At 38.1% G+C, this 20944-nt stretch overlaps 1 protein-coding gene across 2 annotated transcripts in view; it reads right to left on the bottom strand.

Moving 5' to 3' along the window:
* The window catches only part of PPP2R3A (protein phosphatase 2 regulatory subunit B''alpha), a 221397-nt gene that overhangs the window by 82954 nt on the left and 117499 nt on the right, over positions 1-20944 (bottom strand). For both annotated transcript variants that reach the window (XM_032630859.1, XM_032630857.1), the window contains one exon: positions 6617-6691. In XM_032630859.1, the coding sequence (XP_032486750.1) occupies positions 6617-6691 (75 nt within the window). The remainder of the gene's footprint in view (positions 1-6616; positions 6692-20944) is intronic.

Genomic DNA, 20944 nt, shown 5'->3' with positions numbered 1-20944 from the left:
CAGCACAGGCACTTGGGTTGAGCAGTCTTCTGTGCTCCTGATGTCACCTGAGTCTCCTTCGGTCATCCTGTGGTTATATTCTCAACACAGGTCCACCTGATTGTCATCACCTCCAAATTCTAAGGAACCTGATCTCTTTTCACTTGCATCCCAGTGCCTGATATGTTGCTCTGCCTATATCATCAGGTGGTCAATAACTGCATGATAATTTAAAAAACTGAGGTATAATTAACATACATTATATTAGTTTTAGGTGTACAACATAATGATTTGATATTTGTATATATTGTGAAATAATCGCCACAATAAGTCTAGTGAACATCCATTTCCACGGTTACAGAATTTTTCTTTCTTGTGATGAGCACTTTTAAGATTTACTTTCTTGGTAACTTTCAAATATTTAGTACAGTATTATGAACTATAGTCACCATGCTGTAAATTACATCCCCATGACTAATTTATTTTACAACTGGAAGTTTATACCTTTTGATTCCCTTCACCCATTTTGCCTTCTCCCCACCTCCTGCCTCTGGCAGCTCCCAATCTGTTCTCTGTGTTTGTGAGCGTTCTTTTTTTTTTTTTTTTTAAGATTTATATCATACAGTATTTGTCTTTCTCTGACTTATTTCACTTAGCATAATGCCCTCAAGGTCCATCCATGGTGTTGCAAATGGCAGGATTCCACTCTTTTCTTATGGCTGAGCAATATTCCATTGTATTCCACATCTTCTTTATCCATTCATCTGTGGATGAACACTTAGGTTGTTTCCATTTATTGGCTATTATAAATAATGACACAGTAACACAGGGGTGCATGTATCTTTTCAAGTTACTGTTTCCATTTCCTTTGGATAAATACCCAGAAGCGGAATTGCTGGATCATACAGTAATTCTATTTTAGTTTTTTTGAGGAACCTCCTTTGGCTGCACCAATTTACATTCCCACCAAGAATGCACATGAGTTCCCTTTTTTCCACATCCTTGTTATTTCTTGTCTTTTTGATGATAGCCATTCTAACAAGTGATATCTCACTTTAGTTTTGATCTGAATTTCCCTGATTAGTAATGTTGAACATCTTTTCATGTACCTGTTGGCCATCTGTATATCTTCTTTGGAAAATTGCTTGATAAATTAATGAGATTGGAAAGCTGTGTAACAAAGACTTTCATGTTATATTTGTGATAGAGACATATGGGTTGGATTCATAGCTAATTGAATAACTCTATCCAAAGTTTTGAACAGCAGATGGATACTAACCTAGGAAAGTTCTCTAATTAATATTTTACATAAAATCAGTACTGTTGTCTATGATTTATAGATAGATTGCATATAAGATGTACAGAAAATATAAAACAGGGAACTGTATACAAAATTATTGTGAAAGATACTACTAATGTAGTTGTGTTTACTCTTGAGGAAAAAATAAGACTACAGTATAGATGTGACCATGATCTGAATGGTTATCAGGTGGAAGAAGAAGTTGATTTGTTTTGTACTGCATCAGAGGGTAGAAATAGAACTGGAACTACTAGAATTACTGGATAGAAATGCCCTTACTGGTTAGAAATGCTTCAATGTAAACAAGAGTTTCCTAACATTAGCCTTATGAAGCAATGGGTTGTATGAAGTAGTGAGGTTTCTTCTCACCACAATTATTTAGGCAGAAGCTCACAGGATTCCCGTGTTAGGTGGGAGCTGGGACCAGCTGGTGTCTACAACTTCTCTACTGGCCCCAGTCACTCAGACTCTGAGTGAGGTGCTTCAGGGAAGAGAAAGTGTTTTATTCAACACTGTATTTTTAGCACTAGCTTCACAAAAGTTCCTATAAAAAAGATGGAGGATTTTAGGCCAGAAATTATATATATGAAAATAAAAATTAAGAATATCTTTTATCATAGTTCCATGTCTTCTCTCTCAAGTTAAAGTCAATTTCAATACATATTATTACACCAAACTTTTCTTTGTTGCACATTATTAGATTTTTGTCCTTATTTCTTGATTTTGAATGTAAATTTATCTTAAAGTCTAAGTTTCCTGTCTATCTAAATTTTGTATATATATACCCCTCAAATATTTTATATTACTTATGGAGGTACTATATAACACTTAAAATTATAAAACTTTAATCTGTATTTATTTTTATTTTATTCTTTTCTTCATCTTTTGTTCTTTTGACAGAATTTTTAAAATTCATAAACATTTTGAATGTTAAGTAATTTCCTATTTTTAGCCTCTGCTAACCTACTTGTCTCATACTGTAATAAAATGTACCTGTATTCCATTTTTCCATAGCCTAAAATCTCCTTATTCAGTGGCCCCTTACATCAGCACATTTATTGGTTTCCACACAACTGATTCAGCATTTTAGCTTATCGAGGTAGGGGCACCATCTAGTGGTGAGAGTATGTAACTGCTGGTTCTACATTAATTACAGTTGTTTTTTTTCCCCCCTAACTTTTTTGGTCTACCAGTTTTAGGTTTTTAAAAAGAAATTAATCAAAAATTTAAAAATATAAAAAAAAGTAAAAATTAATAATAGTAAGAAAAACTGTTTACTATCAGTGAGAGAAATGAAATTTGATAATTTTTCACCAAGGAATCTAGTCAACTTGACAATTTGAATTGTAAGTCAGTCTCCTTTCTTTTTCTTTATATCTATTGAAGTGGAAAACTCTAATTCACAATTAGAGGTCACCAGGAATAGAAGTATGTGTTTGGTGGTTCTGTCAGAGTTTTTGATAAGCAGATTAAATGCAGACACAGAAATTACAGAGAGATTGCTCTTTGTAGATGACTTTAATGCAGATGAACAACTCAATGCTGGAAGCCTGGCTCTTCTATTAGGCGGTGTGTGTGTGTGTGTGTGTGTGTGTGTGTGTGTGTGTGAATGGGTTCCTGATCCACTCTAGTCACTATGGCTCTGAAAAGTATTTCTTCATGGTCTCCTGCAGAACTTGGACTTAAACAAAACTATCTAATAAAAATGATTTCTTTCTCTGTCAAAAGAAAACGTTCTCAAGGGGAAAGAGTTAAGCTATTAGTGATGAGCAGTTTCCACCAGTTTAGCCATTTTAGGAAATATCACTACCTTGTCCTTAACAATGAAAATCCTGACATTTCAGCCTGGAGTGATAGATTCAGGCCAATCAAGACACTGAATACACCACTAAGACACCATCTGAGCAAGCCACAGAAATATCTTTACTGCCAGCACCAATATCACAAAAAGTATTTTCAATATTATCACTAATTTTAAAACCTCACATGAGTACCTCTTTCCTCAAAAGTCAGCATATGCCAGTAAGGATAAGCAGAGCCTTATTCACTGGCAATTTCTTTGCATAGTATGCAAACCTGCAAACTCAAGGGCTACAATTTGCTGGTATTTCCAATTCTCATTTTCATTCGATATCAAGAGGCTTATTTCTCACTTGCCAACTCTTCTCTGGAAATAAAGGAGAACGTGGAGTGACTCTGCTCTTATTTAGGTAGTGATGTCCTTTTTTGCTATATGTAAATTTGGTGTTCTGCCTTTCCATTCTAAAACAGCTGACAAAATACTTAACTAAACAAACAAATAAAAAGTCTTTTCCTGTAGCATAGGTTTTCAGTGATAAATGGAAAATAAAAGTTGCCCAAATTTTCTTCATTGTATATGTGCCACACATAAGCTAATACTTGAGTCATACACTGTGTAAGCAGTTTCTTCCAACTGTAAAGTGAAATAACTGAATAACTCTACCATGCAAACAAAATATGTTAATTGTCCTATACTGTATGCCACTGAGAGTATATATTCAATAGGGTCATATGATAAATTAATTTTGCTTTTTTTGAGATATCTGTCATTAATTCTGAGGCTGATCTTTGTAAGTTTCTTGGAAATACTGTTATCTTTGCCATGAGCAGGGTAGAGAATGACACTTCTCTAATTTGGTTACTTCTATGCCATTAGCAACAAAATTAATTAATTTCATACTAGAAAGCTTATTTTTTATTTTTTTATAGAAAAATTCACTGTACTCTGAAATAACCTAAAACTTTCAATGACTTCATGTCATTATCTGACCAAATTTCATAATAGAAAAGGCACTGGGTAGAACAGATAACCAGTCCAATAAAATTGTTTCTAGGTATTCAGTGTGATGCTTTTTATTTGCATCTTTCTGTTTTGGAGGGTAGTATGAGATTATCACAACAGTAGGTACACTTATCTCAGGACATACAGATTCACATTCTGTATTCTCAGTTAGATCTTATTTACTACTTACGTTATGATGTTTTGAGTTGCCCCATTATCATTATTTCACAAGTATTTTACACTTTAATGACTACTACTGAGCAATGGATTCATTTAAAAAAAAAATTTTTATTGGAGTATAGTTGATTTACAAAGTTGTATTAGTTTCTGCTTACAACAAAGTGAATCAGCTATACTGGATTCATTTTTGTGAACTGGGGATAAAGCAGCATAATACTAACAATAAAGCATAAATTTAAGAAATGTAAACAATAATATGCAAATGTCACGCAAATATGTCAGCAGCAATATTTAATTGGATCCTGTTAATTGACCTATGTAGTTCTTTTTGTTCAATGACTAACATACTAGCATTTCTCAGAAAATGTGAATTATATGTGAACAAAATGGTTTCATGGCTTTGCACTCTTCCTAAAACTTCCTGGGGGCCACTTGCTAGATGACTATAGACCATCATAGGTCCAGCGATCATACTTCAATAAATACCAAACTAGAAAGTGTATAGAAGGAAAATTTATCTCTTTTATAATTCTGTTCTTTAATATCTTTTCTAAGAACAAATCCCAATAAAAGGTTGCTCTGTAGACAGCATTCTCTGAATTGGTAGAAGGTTGGTCTAGATTATCTTTAAGATCTTTTCTAATTCTTGAGATTCTAATATACTATTAATACGTCCTTAGTTTATAGAACAGTCAGCAATCAGAACCCAATAATTCCTATTGGAATTGAAACCAGGGTTATGTATAGAATTCTTAAGCATGAATAACTTCACTTATTCACTCAATAAATACTTACTGTGTATCTATTATGTGCCAGGCACTATTCTAGGTATTGGAGATATAGCAACATCTAAATATAGACAAAGTCCCTCCTCTCATGGAGTTTATGTTATAGAGAAGGAGATGGACAATAAACAAAAAATTTACGTATCAGTGATATAGGCGCTAAGAAGGAAAATAAAGCAGAACAAAGGAACAGAAGTGTAGAGGGAGGGGACAGGCAGAAGAAGGGTGAAGAAGGCAGAGGGTGATCAGGGAAGGTCTCACTAAGAAGGGAATGTCTGAGCACACATCTGGATGAAGTGAGGGAGTGAGTCATGTGGAAATCTGTAGGAAGAGCATTCCAGGCAGAGGAAAGAGTAAGAACAAAGCACCTGAGGCAGAAGCAGGTTTGCTCTGTTCCAGGAACAGAGAGGAGGCAGGCCGTTGTTGCTGAAGCAGAGTGATGAGATGGGGAAACACTGGAGGGTCTGAGCAGGGGAGTGACATGGTCTGACTTATATTTTCAAAGGATAACTCTGCTTTGTGGAGACTAGACTGTAGGGCAATGAGGGTGTAAGTAGGGAGACCAATTAGAAGGAATCTATGTGAAACACAAGGATGAGTGGCTGGGCCAGGGTGATTGTAGTGGAGGTAGTTTAGTAGAGTGTTGTGGTTAACAGGCAAAAATAACTTCTGAGATACTCTTGGATGACAGTGACACCTTATGGTTCAAATAAAATCTTATAAAGTTTTATGACAGAAGAGAATCAATGTAAAAGCAAATAATGAAGTTCCTACAGTAGAAAAAGAATGGTAGTATTCTGTAACTCAACAGAAACCAACAAATTCGTAGCCAACAAAAAGTGCCCTAAGAATGAGAGGGCCTTCCTCAGAGGAGACTGTTCTATTTACCAGAGGCAGGGATCATCTCCCCCGGGTATGGCTGTGAATGTGAGGTGTGCCCTGAGGTTGGTTCAGCTGTGGAGTTCTTCCAAAGATAATCTGGAAGCTAGGGCAGAGAATTCCTGGTGTGGCTGCAGTATGAGCTGTAGGCCTGTGTGCTCTCACTCATACTGCATGCCCTGCCTGTGACTGACCAAATGAGGCTGTGTATGAGAAACATGGGATGAGAACACCCCACAAAATAGGAGATTGTGATCATGTTATTTTAAATTCTTACATGATTTGTTTTCTGATTACATACAATCTATTTTTCATTATCATTTCAGTTCTAACTTTGAGGCTCTATAGATACATCTTTTTTTGGAAAAGGATGTTGAAAATTCTTTTCAGTATTATTTGCAAATGCTAAAGATCAACTGGGTATCAATATTAATGATACAGCAAAAGGTATACCTCATAATACCAGACCGAATGAGCATATCACTTAAATTTTATATACAAGAGACCTCTTAAGCGCTGGACACATATAAGAAGGCAAATAGATAGAAATAACTAATTCAATTTTACTTCCTTCCACTTAAAATAATCATTATAGCCCATTTTGCATAAAGATCTGAAAGCCTGGATACTAGATAATGACAAAAAGGAGACTTACAGAGTTATATTAAGACAAAAAGGGACTCGGCCTACCGTGGTGATGTAGCGGGAGTGGAATTCTGGAGCATCTTTCAGGAACGTGAGGCCAGGATGTGTATCTACCACATCCTGAAAAAGAACAAAACCAAACTAAATTAACAAACATACCCAAAAAATCCCCAAGACACCTACAGAATTTTTTTCCCTCTTGTAGAATACTTGCCAGTTGAGCAAACTCGCTGTTTCAGAATATTGAACAATGTACTTAAAATTTAATTAGTACTTTATTAAATTCAAATATTTCACAAGCATACTTATGTGTGTTTTTGAACAGTATATGTCAATAAAAAGTTAAAATTTTAATTTAGCTATATTTGGTGATTTATGAATCAAATGTCTTACAGGTACATACTGTAATTCTAACATGCATGTCCAGGAAATTCATCTCACAGATCTTGGTAGGGATTGCTAAGTGAAATTTACACAGAAAGGATGATAGACACAAGCCCACTAGAACGATTCTTTCTCAAACTACAGACATGGGAAATTTTTTGGGAAAAAAATAGCCTTGTAGCCAAATAGCTTTAAATCTATGTTAAGTTCTATGAACCAGCTAATGTTCATCAAAATAACTGTGTTGACAAATGTGTTTTCCAATTTAGGATTTTATTTATTTTAAAATCTGATATTTTGTTCTCATGGAAGACTATTAGAATATTAAATCCTTGAAATACTGTTTTTATTTTCTAATTAGGTTTTAAAAGCACTTTGAATGAGCCTAGAGAACCTAATGGAGATAATTACTGTTAATTTAATAACCAGAGGCAACAGCAATGCTAACATAGATATAATCTATTAATTGGCTAGTCATGAATGGACAGACATCAGTTATATCTCTTTCCTTTGTTTCTTCAGAGCAGTTAGCTATTCATACCTACCCATACAGTCTAAAACCAATGGACCTTACTATTTCTTTAAATTTTATTTGAAAATAATTTTAGACTTACAGAAAATTGCAAAAATTTTATAGAGATTTCCTACATATTTCTCCCAGCTTCCCATAATGGTAACAACTTACAAACCATAGTACAATTATCAAAACTAGGAAATGAACATTGATGTAATGCTAAACTACAGACCTTATTCAAAAATTTCCAGCTTTTCCCCTAATCCGTTTTTTCTGTTCCAGGATCCTAACTGCATTAGTTCTTGTGTCTCATTGGTCTCTCCCAATCTGTGGCAGTTCTTCAGTCTTTCCTTTTATTTCATGATTCTGACACTTTATGAGTTCTGGTTAGTTATTCTGTAGAATGTCTCTCAATGTGGCATTGTCTGGTATTTCCTCATCATTAAAGTTACACACTTTTAATGGGTATACCACAGAAGTGATGTTGTGTCCTTTTCAGTCTTACAAGGAGTATGTGACGCTGATATGTTTTACAACTTGTGTTAATTTTAGAACACACTTGGTTAAAGTGGTATCTGCTGGGTTGCCACCATAAATTTATTATTACCCCTTAATAACTGATAAATATCATGGGGGAGATACTTTAAGACACTGCTAATATCCTGTTTCTCTGAAAACTTGTGCCCACAGATTTCAGCAGCCATTGATGGAAACTGACTGTGGCATTTATATAGTGGTGTTTACCTTATTTATTTATTTATTAAACATCTTTATTGGAGTATAATTGCTTTACAATGGTGTGTTAGTTTCTGCTTTATAACAAAATGAACCAGCTACACATAAACATATATCCCCATATCTCTTCCCTCTTGCATCTTCCTCCCACCCTCCCTATCCCACCCCTCTAGGTGGTCACAAAGCACCGAGCTGATCTCCCTGTGCTATGCGGCTGCTTCACACTAGCTATCTACTTTACACTTGGTAGTATATATAAGTCCATGCCACCCTCTCACTTCGTCCCAGCTTACCCTTCCCCCTCCCCGTGTCCTCAAGTTCATCCACTACATCTGCATCTTTATTCCTGTCCTGCCCCTAGGTTCTCCATAACCATTTTTTTAAGATTCCATATATATGTGTTAGCATATGGTATTTGTTTTTCTCTTTATGACTTACTTCAGCCTGTATGACAGACTCTAGGTCCATCCACCTCACTACAAATACCTCAGTGTCATTACTCTTTATGGCTGAGTAATATTCCATTGTATATATGTGTCACATCATCTTTATCCATTCAGCTGTTGATGGACACTTAGGTTGCTTCCATGTCCTGGCTATTGTAAACAGTGCTAAAATGAACATTGTGGTACATGACTCTTTTTGAATTATGGTTTTCTCAGGGTATATGCCCAGTAGTGGGATTGCTGGGTCGTATGGTAGCTCAATTTTTAGCTTTTCAAGGAACCTCCATATTGTTCTCCGTAGTGGCTGTATCAATTTACATTCCCAACAACAGTGCAAGAGGGTTCCCTTTTTTCCACACCCTCTCCAGCATTTATTGTTTGTAGATTTTTTGATGAAGGCCATTCTGACTGGTGTGAGGTGATACTTCAGTGTAGGTTTTTTTTTTTTTTTTTTTTTTTTTTTTGCGGTATGCGGGCCTCTCACTGTTGTGGCCTCTCCGGTTGTGGAGCACAGGCTCCGGACGCACAGGCTCAGCGGCCATGGGTCACGGGCCCAGCCGCTCCGCGGCATGTGCTATCCTCCTGGACTGGGGCACGAACCTGTGTCCCCTGCATTGGCTGGTGGACTCTCAACCACTGCGCCACCAGGGAAGTCCCACATTTATGTCTTTAATCCATTTTGAGTTTATTTTTGTGTATGGTGTTAGGGAGTGTTCTAATTTCATTCTTTTACATGTGGCTGTCCAGGACTACTTACTGAAGAAGCTATCTTTTCTCCACTGTATATTGTGGCCTCCTGTATCAAAAATAAGGCGATAATATGTGCGTGGATTTGTCTCTGGGCTTTCTATCCTGTTCCATTGATCAATATTTCTGTTTTTGTGCCAGTATCGTACTGTCTTGATTACTGTAGCTTTGTAGTATAGTCTGAAGTCAGAGAGCCTGATACCTCCAGCTCTGTTTTTCTTTGTAAGGATTGCTTTGGCTATTCGGGGTCTTTTGTGTTTCCATACAAATTGTAAAAATTTTTGTTCTAGTTCTGTGAAAAATACCATTGGTAGTTTGATAGGGATTGCACTGAATCTGTAGATTGCTTTGGGTAGTATAGTCATTTTCACAATGTTGATTCTTCCAGTCCAAGAACATGGTATACCTCTCCATCTGTTTCTATTATCTTTAATTTCTTTCTTCAGTGTCTTATAGCTTCTGCATATAGGTCTTTTGTCTCCTTAGGTTGGTTTATTCCTGGGTATTTTATTCTTTTTGTTGCAATGGTAAATGGGAGTGTTTCCTTAATTTCTCTTTCAAATTTTTCATCATTAGTGTATAGGAATGCAAGAGATTTCTGTGCATTAATTTTGTATCCTGCTACTTTACCAAATTCATTGATTAGCTCTACTGGTTTTCTGGTAGCATTCTCTATGTATAGTATCATGTCATCTGAAAACAATGACAGCTTTACTTCTTCTTTTCCAATTTGGATTCCTTTTATTTCTTTTTCTTCTCTGATTGCTGTGGCTAAAACTTCCAAAACTATGTTGAATAACAGTGGTGAGAGTGGGCACCCTTGTCTTGTTCCTGATCTTAGAGGAAATGCTTTCAGTTTTTCACCATTGAGGATGATGCTGGCTGTGGGTATGTCATATATGACCTTCAATATGTTGAGATAAGTTCCCTCTATGCCTACACTCTGGAGGATTTTTATCATAAATGGGTGTTGAATTTTGTCAAAAGCTTTTTCTGACTTTATTGAGATGATCATATGGTTTTTGTTCTTCAATTTGTTAATATGCTGTGTCACATTGATTGATGTGCATATATTGAAGAATTCTTGCATTCCTGCGATAAACCCCACTTGATCATGGTGTATGATCCTTTTAATGTGCTGTTGGATTCTCTTTCATAGTATTTTGTTGAGGATTTTTGCATCTGTGTTCATCAGTGATATTGGCCTGTAGTTTTCTTTCTTTGTGACATCTCTGTCTGGTTTTGGTATCAGGGCGATGGTGGCCTCATAGAATGAGTTGGGGAGTGTTCCTACCTCTGCTATATTTTGGAAGAGTTTGAGAAGAATAGGTGTTAGTTCATCTCTAAATGTCTGAAAGAATTCACCTGTGAAGGCAATTGGTCCTGGGCTTTTGTTTGTTGGAAGATTTTTAATCACAGTCTCAATTTCAGTGCTTGTGATTGGACTGTTTATATTTTCTGTTTCTTCCTGGTTCAGTCTCCGCAGGTTGTGCCTTTCTAAGAATTTGTCCATTTTTCCAGGTTGTTCATTTTATTGGCATAGAGTTGCTTGTAGTAGTCTCTTATGAGGCTTTGTATTTCTGCAGTGTCCATTGTAACTTCTCCTACTTCATTTCTAATTTTATTGATTTGAGTCCTCTCCCTCTCTTTCTTGATGAGTCTGGCTAATGGTTTATCAATTTTCTTTATCTTCACAAAGAACCAGCTTTTAGTTTTATTAATTTTTGTTATTATTTTATTAATTTTGTTATTGCTATTTCATATATTTCTCCTCAGAACTTTATGTTTTCTTTCCTTCTACTAATTTGGGTTTTGTCTGTTCTTCTTTCTCTTGTTCCTTTCGGTGTAAGGTTCATTTATTTGAGATTTTTATTGTTTCTTGAGGTAGGCTTGTATTGCTATAAACTTCCCTCTTAGAACTGCTTTTACTGCATCCCATAGGTTTTGGATCATCGTGTGTTTGTTGTCATTTGTCTTTAGATTTTTTTTTGATTTCCTTTGATTTCTACAGTGTTCTCTTGGTTATTTTGTAACATATTGTTTAGCCTCCATGTGTTTGTGTTTGTTGTCCCTTTAACTGATTTCTAATCTCATGGCGTTGTGGTCGGAAAAGATGCTTGATATGATTTCAATTTTCTTAAATTTACTGAGGCTTGTTTTGTGCCCCAAGATGTGATCTATCCTGGAGAATGTTCCGTGTGCATTTGAGAAGAAAGTGTAATCTGCTGTTTTCTGATGGAATGTCCTATAAATATAAATTAAGTCTATCTTGTTTAATGTGTCATTTAAAGCTTATGTTTCCTTATTTATTTTCTGTTTGGATGATCTCTCCATTGGTGTAAATGAGGTGGTAAGGTCCCCCACTATTATTGTGTTACTGTTGATTTTCTCTTTTATAGCTATTAACAGTTGCCTTATGTATCGAGGTGCTCCTATGCTGGGTGCATATATATTTATAATTGTTATATCTTCTTCTTGGATTGATCCCTTGATCATTATTTAGTGTCCTTCCTTGTCTTTTGTAACATTCTTTATTTTAAAGTCTATTTTATCTGATATGAGTATTGCTACTCCAGCTTTCTTTTGATTTCCATTTGCATGGAATATCTTTTTCCATCCCCTCACTCTCAGTTTGTATGTGTCCCTAGGTCTGAAGTGGGTCTCTTGTAGACAGCATGTATATGGGTCTTGTTTCTGTACCCATTCAGCCAGTCTATGTGTTTTGGTGGGAGCATTTAATCCATTTACATTTAAGGTAACTATCAATATGTATGTTTCTATTACCATTTTCTTAATTGTTTTGGGTTTGTTATTGTGTGTCTTTTCCTTCTCTTGTGTTTCCTGCCTGGAGAAGTTCCTTTAGCATTTGTTGTAAAGCTGTTTGGTGCTGCTGAAATCTCTTAACTTCTGCTTGTCTGTAAAGGTTTTAATTTCTCCATCGAATCTGAATGAGATCCTTGTTGGGTAGAGTAATCTTGCTTGTAGGTTTTTCTCCTTCATCACTTTAACTATGTCCTGCCACCCCCTTCTGGCTTGCAGGGTTTCTGCTGAAAGAACAGCTGTTAAGCTTATTGGGATTCCCTTATATGTTATTTGTTGTTTTTCCGTTGCTGCTTTTAATATTTTTTCTTTGCATTTAATTTTTGATAGTCTGATTAATATGTGTCTTGGCGTGTTTCTCCTTGGATTTATCCTGTATGGGACACTCTGTGCTTCCTGGACTTGATTAACTATTTCCTTTCCCATATTAGGGAAGCTTTCAACTATAATCTCTCCTAATATTTTCTCAGTCCTTTTCTCTTTTTCTTCTTCTTCTGGGACCCCTATAATTCGAATGTTGGTGCGTTTAATGTTGTCCCAAAGGTCTCTAAGACTGTCCTCAATTCTTTGCATTATTTTTTCTTTATTCTGCTCTGCAGTAGTTATTTCCACTATTTTATCTTCCAGGTCACGTATCCATTTTTCTGCCTCAGTTATTCTGCTATTGATTCATTCTAGAGAATTTATATTTCATTTACTGTATTGTTCATCATTGTTTCTTTACTCTTTAGTTCTTCTAGGTCCTTGTTAAACGTTTCTTGTATTTTCTCCATTCTATTTCCAAGATTTTGGATCATGTTTACTATCATTACTCTGAATCCTTTTTCAGGTAGACTGCCTATTTCTTCTTCATTTGGTAGGTCTGGTGGGTTTTTACCTTGCTCCTTCATCTGCTGTGTGTTTTGCTGCCTTCTCATTTTGTTTAACTCATGTGTTAGGGGTCTCCTTTTCACAGGCTGAAGGTTCGTAGTTCCTGTTGTTTTTGGTGTCTGCCCCCAGTGGCTAAGGGTGGTTCAGTGGGCTGTGTAGGCTTCCTGGTGGAGGGTACCAGTGCCTGTGTTCTGCTGGATGAAGCTGGATTTTGTCTTTCTGGTAGGCAGGTCCGCATCCGGTGGTGTGTTTTGGCCTGTCTGTAACCTTATTATGATTTTAGGCAGCCTCTATGCTAATGGTTGGGGTTGTGTTCCTGTCTTGCTAGTTGTTTGGCATAGGGTGTCCAGCACTGTAGCTTGCTGGTCGTTGAGTGGAGCTGGGTCTTAGCGTTGAGATGGAGATTTCTGGGCGAGCTTTCGCCATTTGATGTTATGTGGAGCTGGGAGGTCTCTGGTGGACCAGTGTCCTGAACTTGGCTCTGCCACCTCAGAGGCACAGGCCTGACACCTGGCCAGAGCACCAAGACCCTGTCAGACACACGGCTCAGAAGAAAAGGGAGAAAAAAAGAAAGAAAGAAAGAGAAAAAAGAGAAATACAATAAAGTTATTAAAATAAAAAATTATTAAAAATAAAAAAATGAAAAATAGGGCTTCCTTGGTGGCGCAGTGGTTGAGAGTCCGCCTGCCGATGCAGGGGACACAGGTTCGTGCCCTGGTCTGGGAAGATCCCACATGTCGCGGAGCGGCTGGGCCCGTGAGCCATGGCCACTGAGCCTGCACATCTGGAGCCTGTGCTCCGCAATGGGAGAGGCCACAACAGTGAAAGACCCACAAACCGCAAAAAAAAAAAAAAAAAAAAAGAAAAAGAAATGAAAAAAAGAGAAAGGAATGAAAGAAGAGAGCAACCAAACCAAAAAACAAATCCACGAATGATAACAAACACTAAAAATTATAGTAAAAAAAATAAATAAAACGGACAGACAGAATCCTAGGACAAATCGTAAAAGCAAAGCTATACAGACAAAATCACACAAAGAAGCATACACATACACACTCACAATAAGAGAAAAAGGAAAAAAAAAATATATCATTGCTCCCAATGTCCACCACCTCAATTTTGGGATGATTCGTTGTCTATTCACGTATTCCACAGATGCAGGGTACATCAAGTTGATTGTGGAGATTTAATCCACTGCTCCTGAGGCTGCTGGGAGAAACTTCCCTTTCTCTTCTTTGTTCACACAGCTCCTGGGGTTCAGCTTTGAATTTGCCCCACCTCTGTGTGTAGGTCACCTGAGGGCGTCTGTTCCTGCCCAGACAGGATAGGGTTAAAAGTAGCAGCTGATTAGGGGACTCTGGCTCACTCAGGCCGGGGGGAGGGAGGGGTACGAAATGCGGGGTGAGCCTGCCGCAACAGAGGCCAGAATGACATTGCAACAGCCTGAGGCGTGCCATGCGTTCTCCCGGGGTAGGTGTCCCTGGATCCCAGGACCCTGGCCGTGGTGGGCTGCACAGGCTCCCTGGAAGGGGAGGTGTGGAGAGTGACTTGTGCTCGCACACAGGCTTCTTAGTGGCTGCAGCAGCAGCCCTAGTGTCTCATGCCGTATCTGGTGTCTGTGCTGATGGATGCAGCTTGCACCTGTCTCTGGCACTCATCTGGGTGGTGCTCTGAATCCCCTCTCCTCATGCACCCCGAAACAATGGTCTCTTGCCTCTTAGGCAGTTCCAGACTTTTTCCCGGACCTCCTCCTGGCTAGCTGTGGCACACTAGCCCTCTCAGGCTGTGTTCATACAGGCAACCCCAGTCCTCTCCCTGGGATCTGACCTCCCAAGCCCAAACCTCAGCTCCCAGCCCTAACCCGTCCCAGTGGGTAAGCAGACAAGCCTCTCAGGCTGGTAAGTGCTGGTTGGCAGCAATCTTCTGTGTGGGAATCTCTCTGCTTTGCCCTCTGCACCCCCGTTGCTGCACTCTCCTCTGTGGCTCCAAAGCTTCCCCCCTACCCACCCCCCATCTCCACAAGTGAAGGAGCTTCCTAGTGTGTGGAAACTTTTCCTCCTTCACAGCTCCCTCCCACTGGTGCAGGTCCCATCCCTATTCTTTCGTCTCTGTTTTTTCTTTTGCCCTACCCAGGTATGTGGGGAGTTTCTTGCCTTTTGGGAGGTCTGAGGTCTTCTGCCAGCACTCAGTAGGTGTTCTGTAGGAGTTGTTCCACATGTAGATGTATTTCTGATGTATTTGTGGGGAGAAAAGTGATCTCCACGTCTTAGTCTTCTGCCATCTTGAAGGTCTGTCCCTACCTAAGTCTCCCCCTTCCTTCTATAAGGAAGAGCTGTCCTTTCTCTCTGGCGTACTTATTTGTTCAATTTATGAGCTAGCTTTGGTCACTGGGAACTCTTTTAAATTGGCTCCTGTGTCCTCTTGACATGTCCCACCCTTTTGTAAGCACTTCTGTATTTTTTGGTATCACAAGATGGTCCAGTCTCATCTTATATTTTCCATGCTCCAGCCCTAGAATCAACCTTTTCTCCAAGCAGCCCTGATTCCTTTTACTGCAGAATGGTATTGAGAAACCACATCTGGGGGCTGCTTGTTACTACTAGGGTGTCATTGCTAGTGGACCCTCTTGGCAGACAGAACTAGGAATATATATATGTGTGTATATCAGTCCGTATGTACACATATATTTCTTTCTCTTTCTATCTGTGTATATTAAAAACTATGTAATCATACAGATAACTGATTTCAATTCAATACCACAAGGTTCATTCATGACTTCCCCCTTTCCTTTGTAACTTTAACAGACTTGCCAACACCTACCCCATTGAGAAAGTAATTTACTAAGTAGGCTACAGTATTTGTGTACAGTACCTTTTGTCTTTAGTCTTAAGAGTCTCCAGTTAAAAAATTCTTTCCAAGGTTACTTAGGTTAGCTCTTTCCTTATCTTCCTTTACCCTCTTTAATGTGGTTGTGCTGTCCATTTGTAATACAGTTCAGTTCATTTGTTACTGTTTATATTCTATTTTGGGTTTCTTGCCTACAGGTCTTGGTTGATTATTATTTATTTCAGGGAGAGTATGCAAAACATTACTATGGTTCTAAGAGTCAAATCTAAGGTAAAACTGACATCTTAATAATATCAAGTCTTCCCATCAATAAAGAAGACAATCTCTCCATTTATATAAATCTTAATTTCTCTCAGCAATGTTTACTGTTTTCAGTACACATGTTTTGCACATCTACTGTCAGATCTGCCTCTAGTATTTGATATTTTGGGGTAGTATTATAAACGGTATTTAAAAGATTTCAATTCCCAATTATTTGTTGCTAGCATATAGAAAGAAAATTGAGTTTTGTACATTGATAATGTAACTGTAACCTTGCTAAACTCACTTATTAAATACAGCTTTAAAGTGATTGGCTCAAGATGTCGGAGTAGAAGGATGTGCACTCACTCCCTCTTGCAAGAGTGCCGGAATCACAACTAACTGCTGAACAATCATCCAGAGGAAGACACTGGAACTCACCAAAAAAGATATCCCACATCCAAAGACAAGGAGAAGCCACAGTGAGACAGTAGGAGGGGCACAATCACAATAAAATCAAATCCCATAACTGCTGGGTGGGTGACTCACAAACTGGAGAACAATTATACCACAGAAGTCCACCCACTGGAGTGAAGGTTCTGAGCCGCACGTCAGGCTTCCCAACCTGGGGGTCAGGCAACGGGAGGAGGAATTCCCAGAGAATCAGACTTCTCAGCCTAGACGGATTTGATTCCAGGACTTTGACAGGACTGGGGGAAACACTCCACTCTTGGAGGGCACACACAAAGTAGTGTGCACATCAGGACCCAGGGGGAAGGAGCAGTGACTCCATAGGAGACGGAATCAGACCTACCTGCTAGTGTTGGAGGATCTCTCGCAGAGGAGGGGGTGTGGCTGTGGCTCACCACAGGGACAAGGACACTGGCAGCAGAAGTTCCGGGGAGTACTCCTTGGCATGAGCCCTCCAGGAGTCTGCCATTAGCCCCACCAAAGAGGCTGTAGCCTCCAGTGCTGGGCTGCCTCAGGCCAAACAACCAACAGGGAGAAAACTCAGCCCTACCCATCAGCAGACAAGCAGATTAAAGTTTTACTGAGCTCTGCCCACTAGAGCAACACCCAGCTCTACCCAACACCAGTCACTCCCATCAGGAAGCTTGCATAAGCCTCTTAGATAGCCTCATCCACCAGAAGGCACACGGCAGAAGCAAGAAGAACTACAATCCTGCAGCCTGTGGAACGAAAACCACATTCACAGAAAGATAGACAAAATGAAAAGGCAGAGGACTATGTACCAGATAAAACCCCAGAAAAACAACTAAAAGAAGTGGAGATACGCAACCTTCCAGAAAAAGAATTCAGAATAATGATAATGAAGATGATCCAGGACCTCAGAAAAAGAATGGAGGCAAAGATTGAGAAGATGCAAGAAATGTTTAACAAATACCTAGAAGAATTAAAGAACAAACAAACAGAGATGAACAATACAATAACTGAAATAAAAAATACACTAGAAGGAATCAATAACAGAATAACTGAGGCAGAAGAACAGATAAGTGACCTGGAAGACAGAATGGTGGAATTCACTGCTGCGGAACAGAATAAAGAATGAAAAGAAATGAAGACAGCCTAAGAGACCTCTGGGACAACATTAAATGCAACAACATTTGCATTATAGGGGTCCCAGAAGGAGAAGAGAGAAAGGACTAGAGAAAATATTTGAAGAGATTATAGTCGAAAACTTCCATAACATGGGAAAGGAAATAGCCACCCAAGTCCAGGGAGTGCGGAGAGTCCCAGGTAGGATAAACCCAAGGAGAAACACGCCAAGACACATAGTAATAAAATTGACAAAAATTAAAGACAAACAAAAATTATTAAAAGCAATAAGGGAAAAATAACACACAAGGGAACTCCCATAAGGTTAACAGCTGATTTCTCAGCAGAAACTCTACAAGCCAGAAGGGAGTGGCACCATATATTTAAAACGATGAAAGGGAAGAAACTACAACCAAGATTACTCTAGCTGGCAAGGATCTCATTCAGATTTGACAGAGGAATCAAAAGCTTTACAGACAAGCAAAAGCTAAGAGAATTCAGCACCACCAAACCAGCTCTACAAGAAATGCTAAAGGAACTTCTCTAAGTGAGAAATACAAGAGAAGAAAAAGACCTACAAAAATAAACCCAAAACAATTAAGAAAATGGTAACAGGAATATACATATCAATAATTACCTTAAATGTGAATGGATTAAATGCTCCAACCAAAAGACAAAGGCTCGCTTAATGGATACAAAAACAAATCCATATACATGCTGTCTACAAGAGACCCACTTCAGACCTAGGGACACATACAGACAGAAAGTGAAGGGATGGAAAAAGATATTCCATGCAAATGGAAATCAAAAGAAAGCTGGAGTAGCAATACTCATATCAGATAAAATAGACTTTAAAATAAAGAATGTTACAAAAGACAAGGAAGGACACTACATAATGATCAAGGGATCAATCCAAAAAGAAGATATAACAATTATAAATATTTATGCACCCAACAAAGGAGCACCTCAATACATAAGGCAAATGCTAACAGCTATAAAAGAGGAAATCGACAGTAACACAATAATAGTGGGGGACTTTAACAACTCACTTACACCAATGGACGGATCATCCAGACAGAAAATTAATAAGGAAACATAAGTTTAAATGAAAAAATAGACCAGATAGGTTTAATTGATATTTGTAGGATATTCCATAAGAAAACAGCAGATTATACTTTCTTCTCAAGTGCACATGGAACATTCTCCAGGATAGATCACATCTTGGGTCAAAAATCAAGCCTCGATTAATTTAAGGAAACTGAAATCATATCAAGCATCTTTTCTGACCACAATGTCATGAGATTAGAAATAAATTACAGGGGAGGGCTTCCCTGGTGGCGCAGTGGTTGAGAGTCCACCTGCCGATGCAGGGAACACGGGTTCATGCCCTGGTCCGGGAAGATCCCACATGCTGCGGAGCAGCTGGGCCCGTAAGCCATGGCCGCCAAGCCTGCGTGTCCGGAGCCTGTGCTCCGCAGCTGGAGAGGCCACAACAGTGAGAGGCCCGTGTACCGCAAAAAGAAAAAAAAAAAAAAGAAACATACAAAAATTACAGGGGAGAAAAACGTAAAAAACACTAACACATGGAGGCCAAACAATACGTTACTAAATAACCAAGAGATCACTGAAGAAATCAAAGAGGAAATCAATAAAAACCTAGAGACAAATGATAACAAAAACATGACGATCCAAAACCTATGGGATGCAGCAAAAGCAGTTCTAAGAGGGAAGGTTATAGCAATACAATCCTACCTCAAGAAACAATAAAAATCTCAAATAAACTAACCTTACACCTAAAGGAACAAGAGAAAGAAGAACAAACAAAACCCAAAATTAGCAGAAGGAGAGAAATCATAAAGTTCAGAGCATAAATAAATGAAATAAAAACAAAGAAAACAATAGCAAAGATCAATAAAACTAAAAGCTGGTTCTTTGAGAAGATAAACAAAATTGATAAAACATTAGCCAGACTCATCAAGAAAAAGAGGGAGAGGACTAAAATCAATAAAATTAGAAATGAAATAGGAGAAGTTACAATGGACACTGCAGAAATACAAAGCCTCATAAGAGACTGCTACAAGCAACTCTATGCCAATAAAATGGACCACCTGGAAGAAATGGACAAATTCTTAGAAAGGTATATAACCTTCCCAGACTGAACCAGGAAGAAATAGAAAATATGAACAGACTAATCACAAGTAATGAAATTGAAACTGTGATTAAAAATCTTCCAACAAACAAAAGTCCAGGACTAGATGGCTTCATAGGTGAATTCTACCAAACATTTAGAGAAGAGTTAACACCCATCCTACTCAAACTCTTCCAAAAAACTGCAGAGGGAGCAACACTCCCAAACTCATTCTACGAGGCCACCATCACCCTGATACCAAAACCAAAGATACTACAAAAAAAGAAAATTACAGACCAATATCACTGATGAATATAGATGCAAAAATCCTCAACAAAATACTAGCAAACAGAATCCAACAACACATTAAAAGGATCATACACCATGATCAAGTGGGATTTATCCCAGGGATGCAACGATTCTTCAATATATGCCAGTCAATCTATGTGATACGTCATATTAACAAACTGAAGAATAAAAACCATATGATCATCTCAATAGATCCAGAAAAAGCTTTTGACAAAATTTAACACCGATTTATGATAAAAACTTTCCAGAAAGTGGGCATAAGAGGGAACCTACCTCAACATGATAAAGGCCATACATGACAAACTCTCAGCAAACATCATTCTCAATGGTGAAAAACTGAAAGCATTTCCTCTAAGATCAGGAACAAGACAAGGATATCCACTCTCACCACTATTATTCAACATAGTTTTGGAAGTCCTAGCCACACCAATCAGAGAAGAAAAAGAAATAAAAGGAATACAAATTGGAAAAGAAAAAGTAAAACTGTCACTGTTTCCCATGATAGTAAAACTATCATGCCGATGATAAGATACTATACATAGACAACCTAAAGATGCCACCAGAAAACTACTAGAGTTAATCAGTGAATTTGGTGAAGTTGCAGGATACATAATTTGGTGAAGTTGCAGGATACATAATGAACGCACAGAAACCTCTTGCATTCCTATATACTAACAATGAAAGATCAGAAAGAGAAATTAAGGAAACAATCCCATTCACTATTGCAACAAAAAGAATAAAATACCTAGGAATGAACCTCCCTAAGGAGATAAAAA

The sequence above is a fragment of the Phocoena sinus genome, chromosome 4, assembly GCF_008692025.1.
Source record: "Phocoena sinus isolate mPhoSin1 chromosome 4, mPhoSin1.pri, whole genome shotgun sequence".
Lineage (NCBI taxonomy): Eukaryota > Metazoa > Chordata > Mammalia > Artiodactyla > Phocoenidae > Phocoena > Phocoena sinus.
The sequence above is the reverse complement of the archived record's forward strand: the minus strand, read 5'-3'. Positions and strand labels throughout refer to the sequence as shown.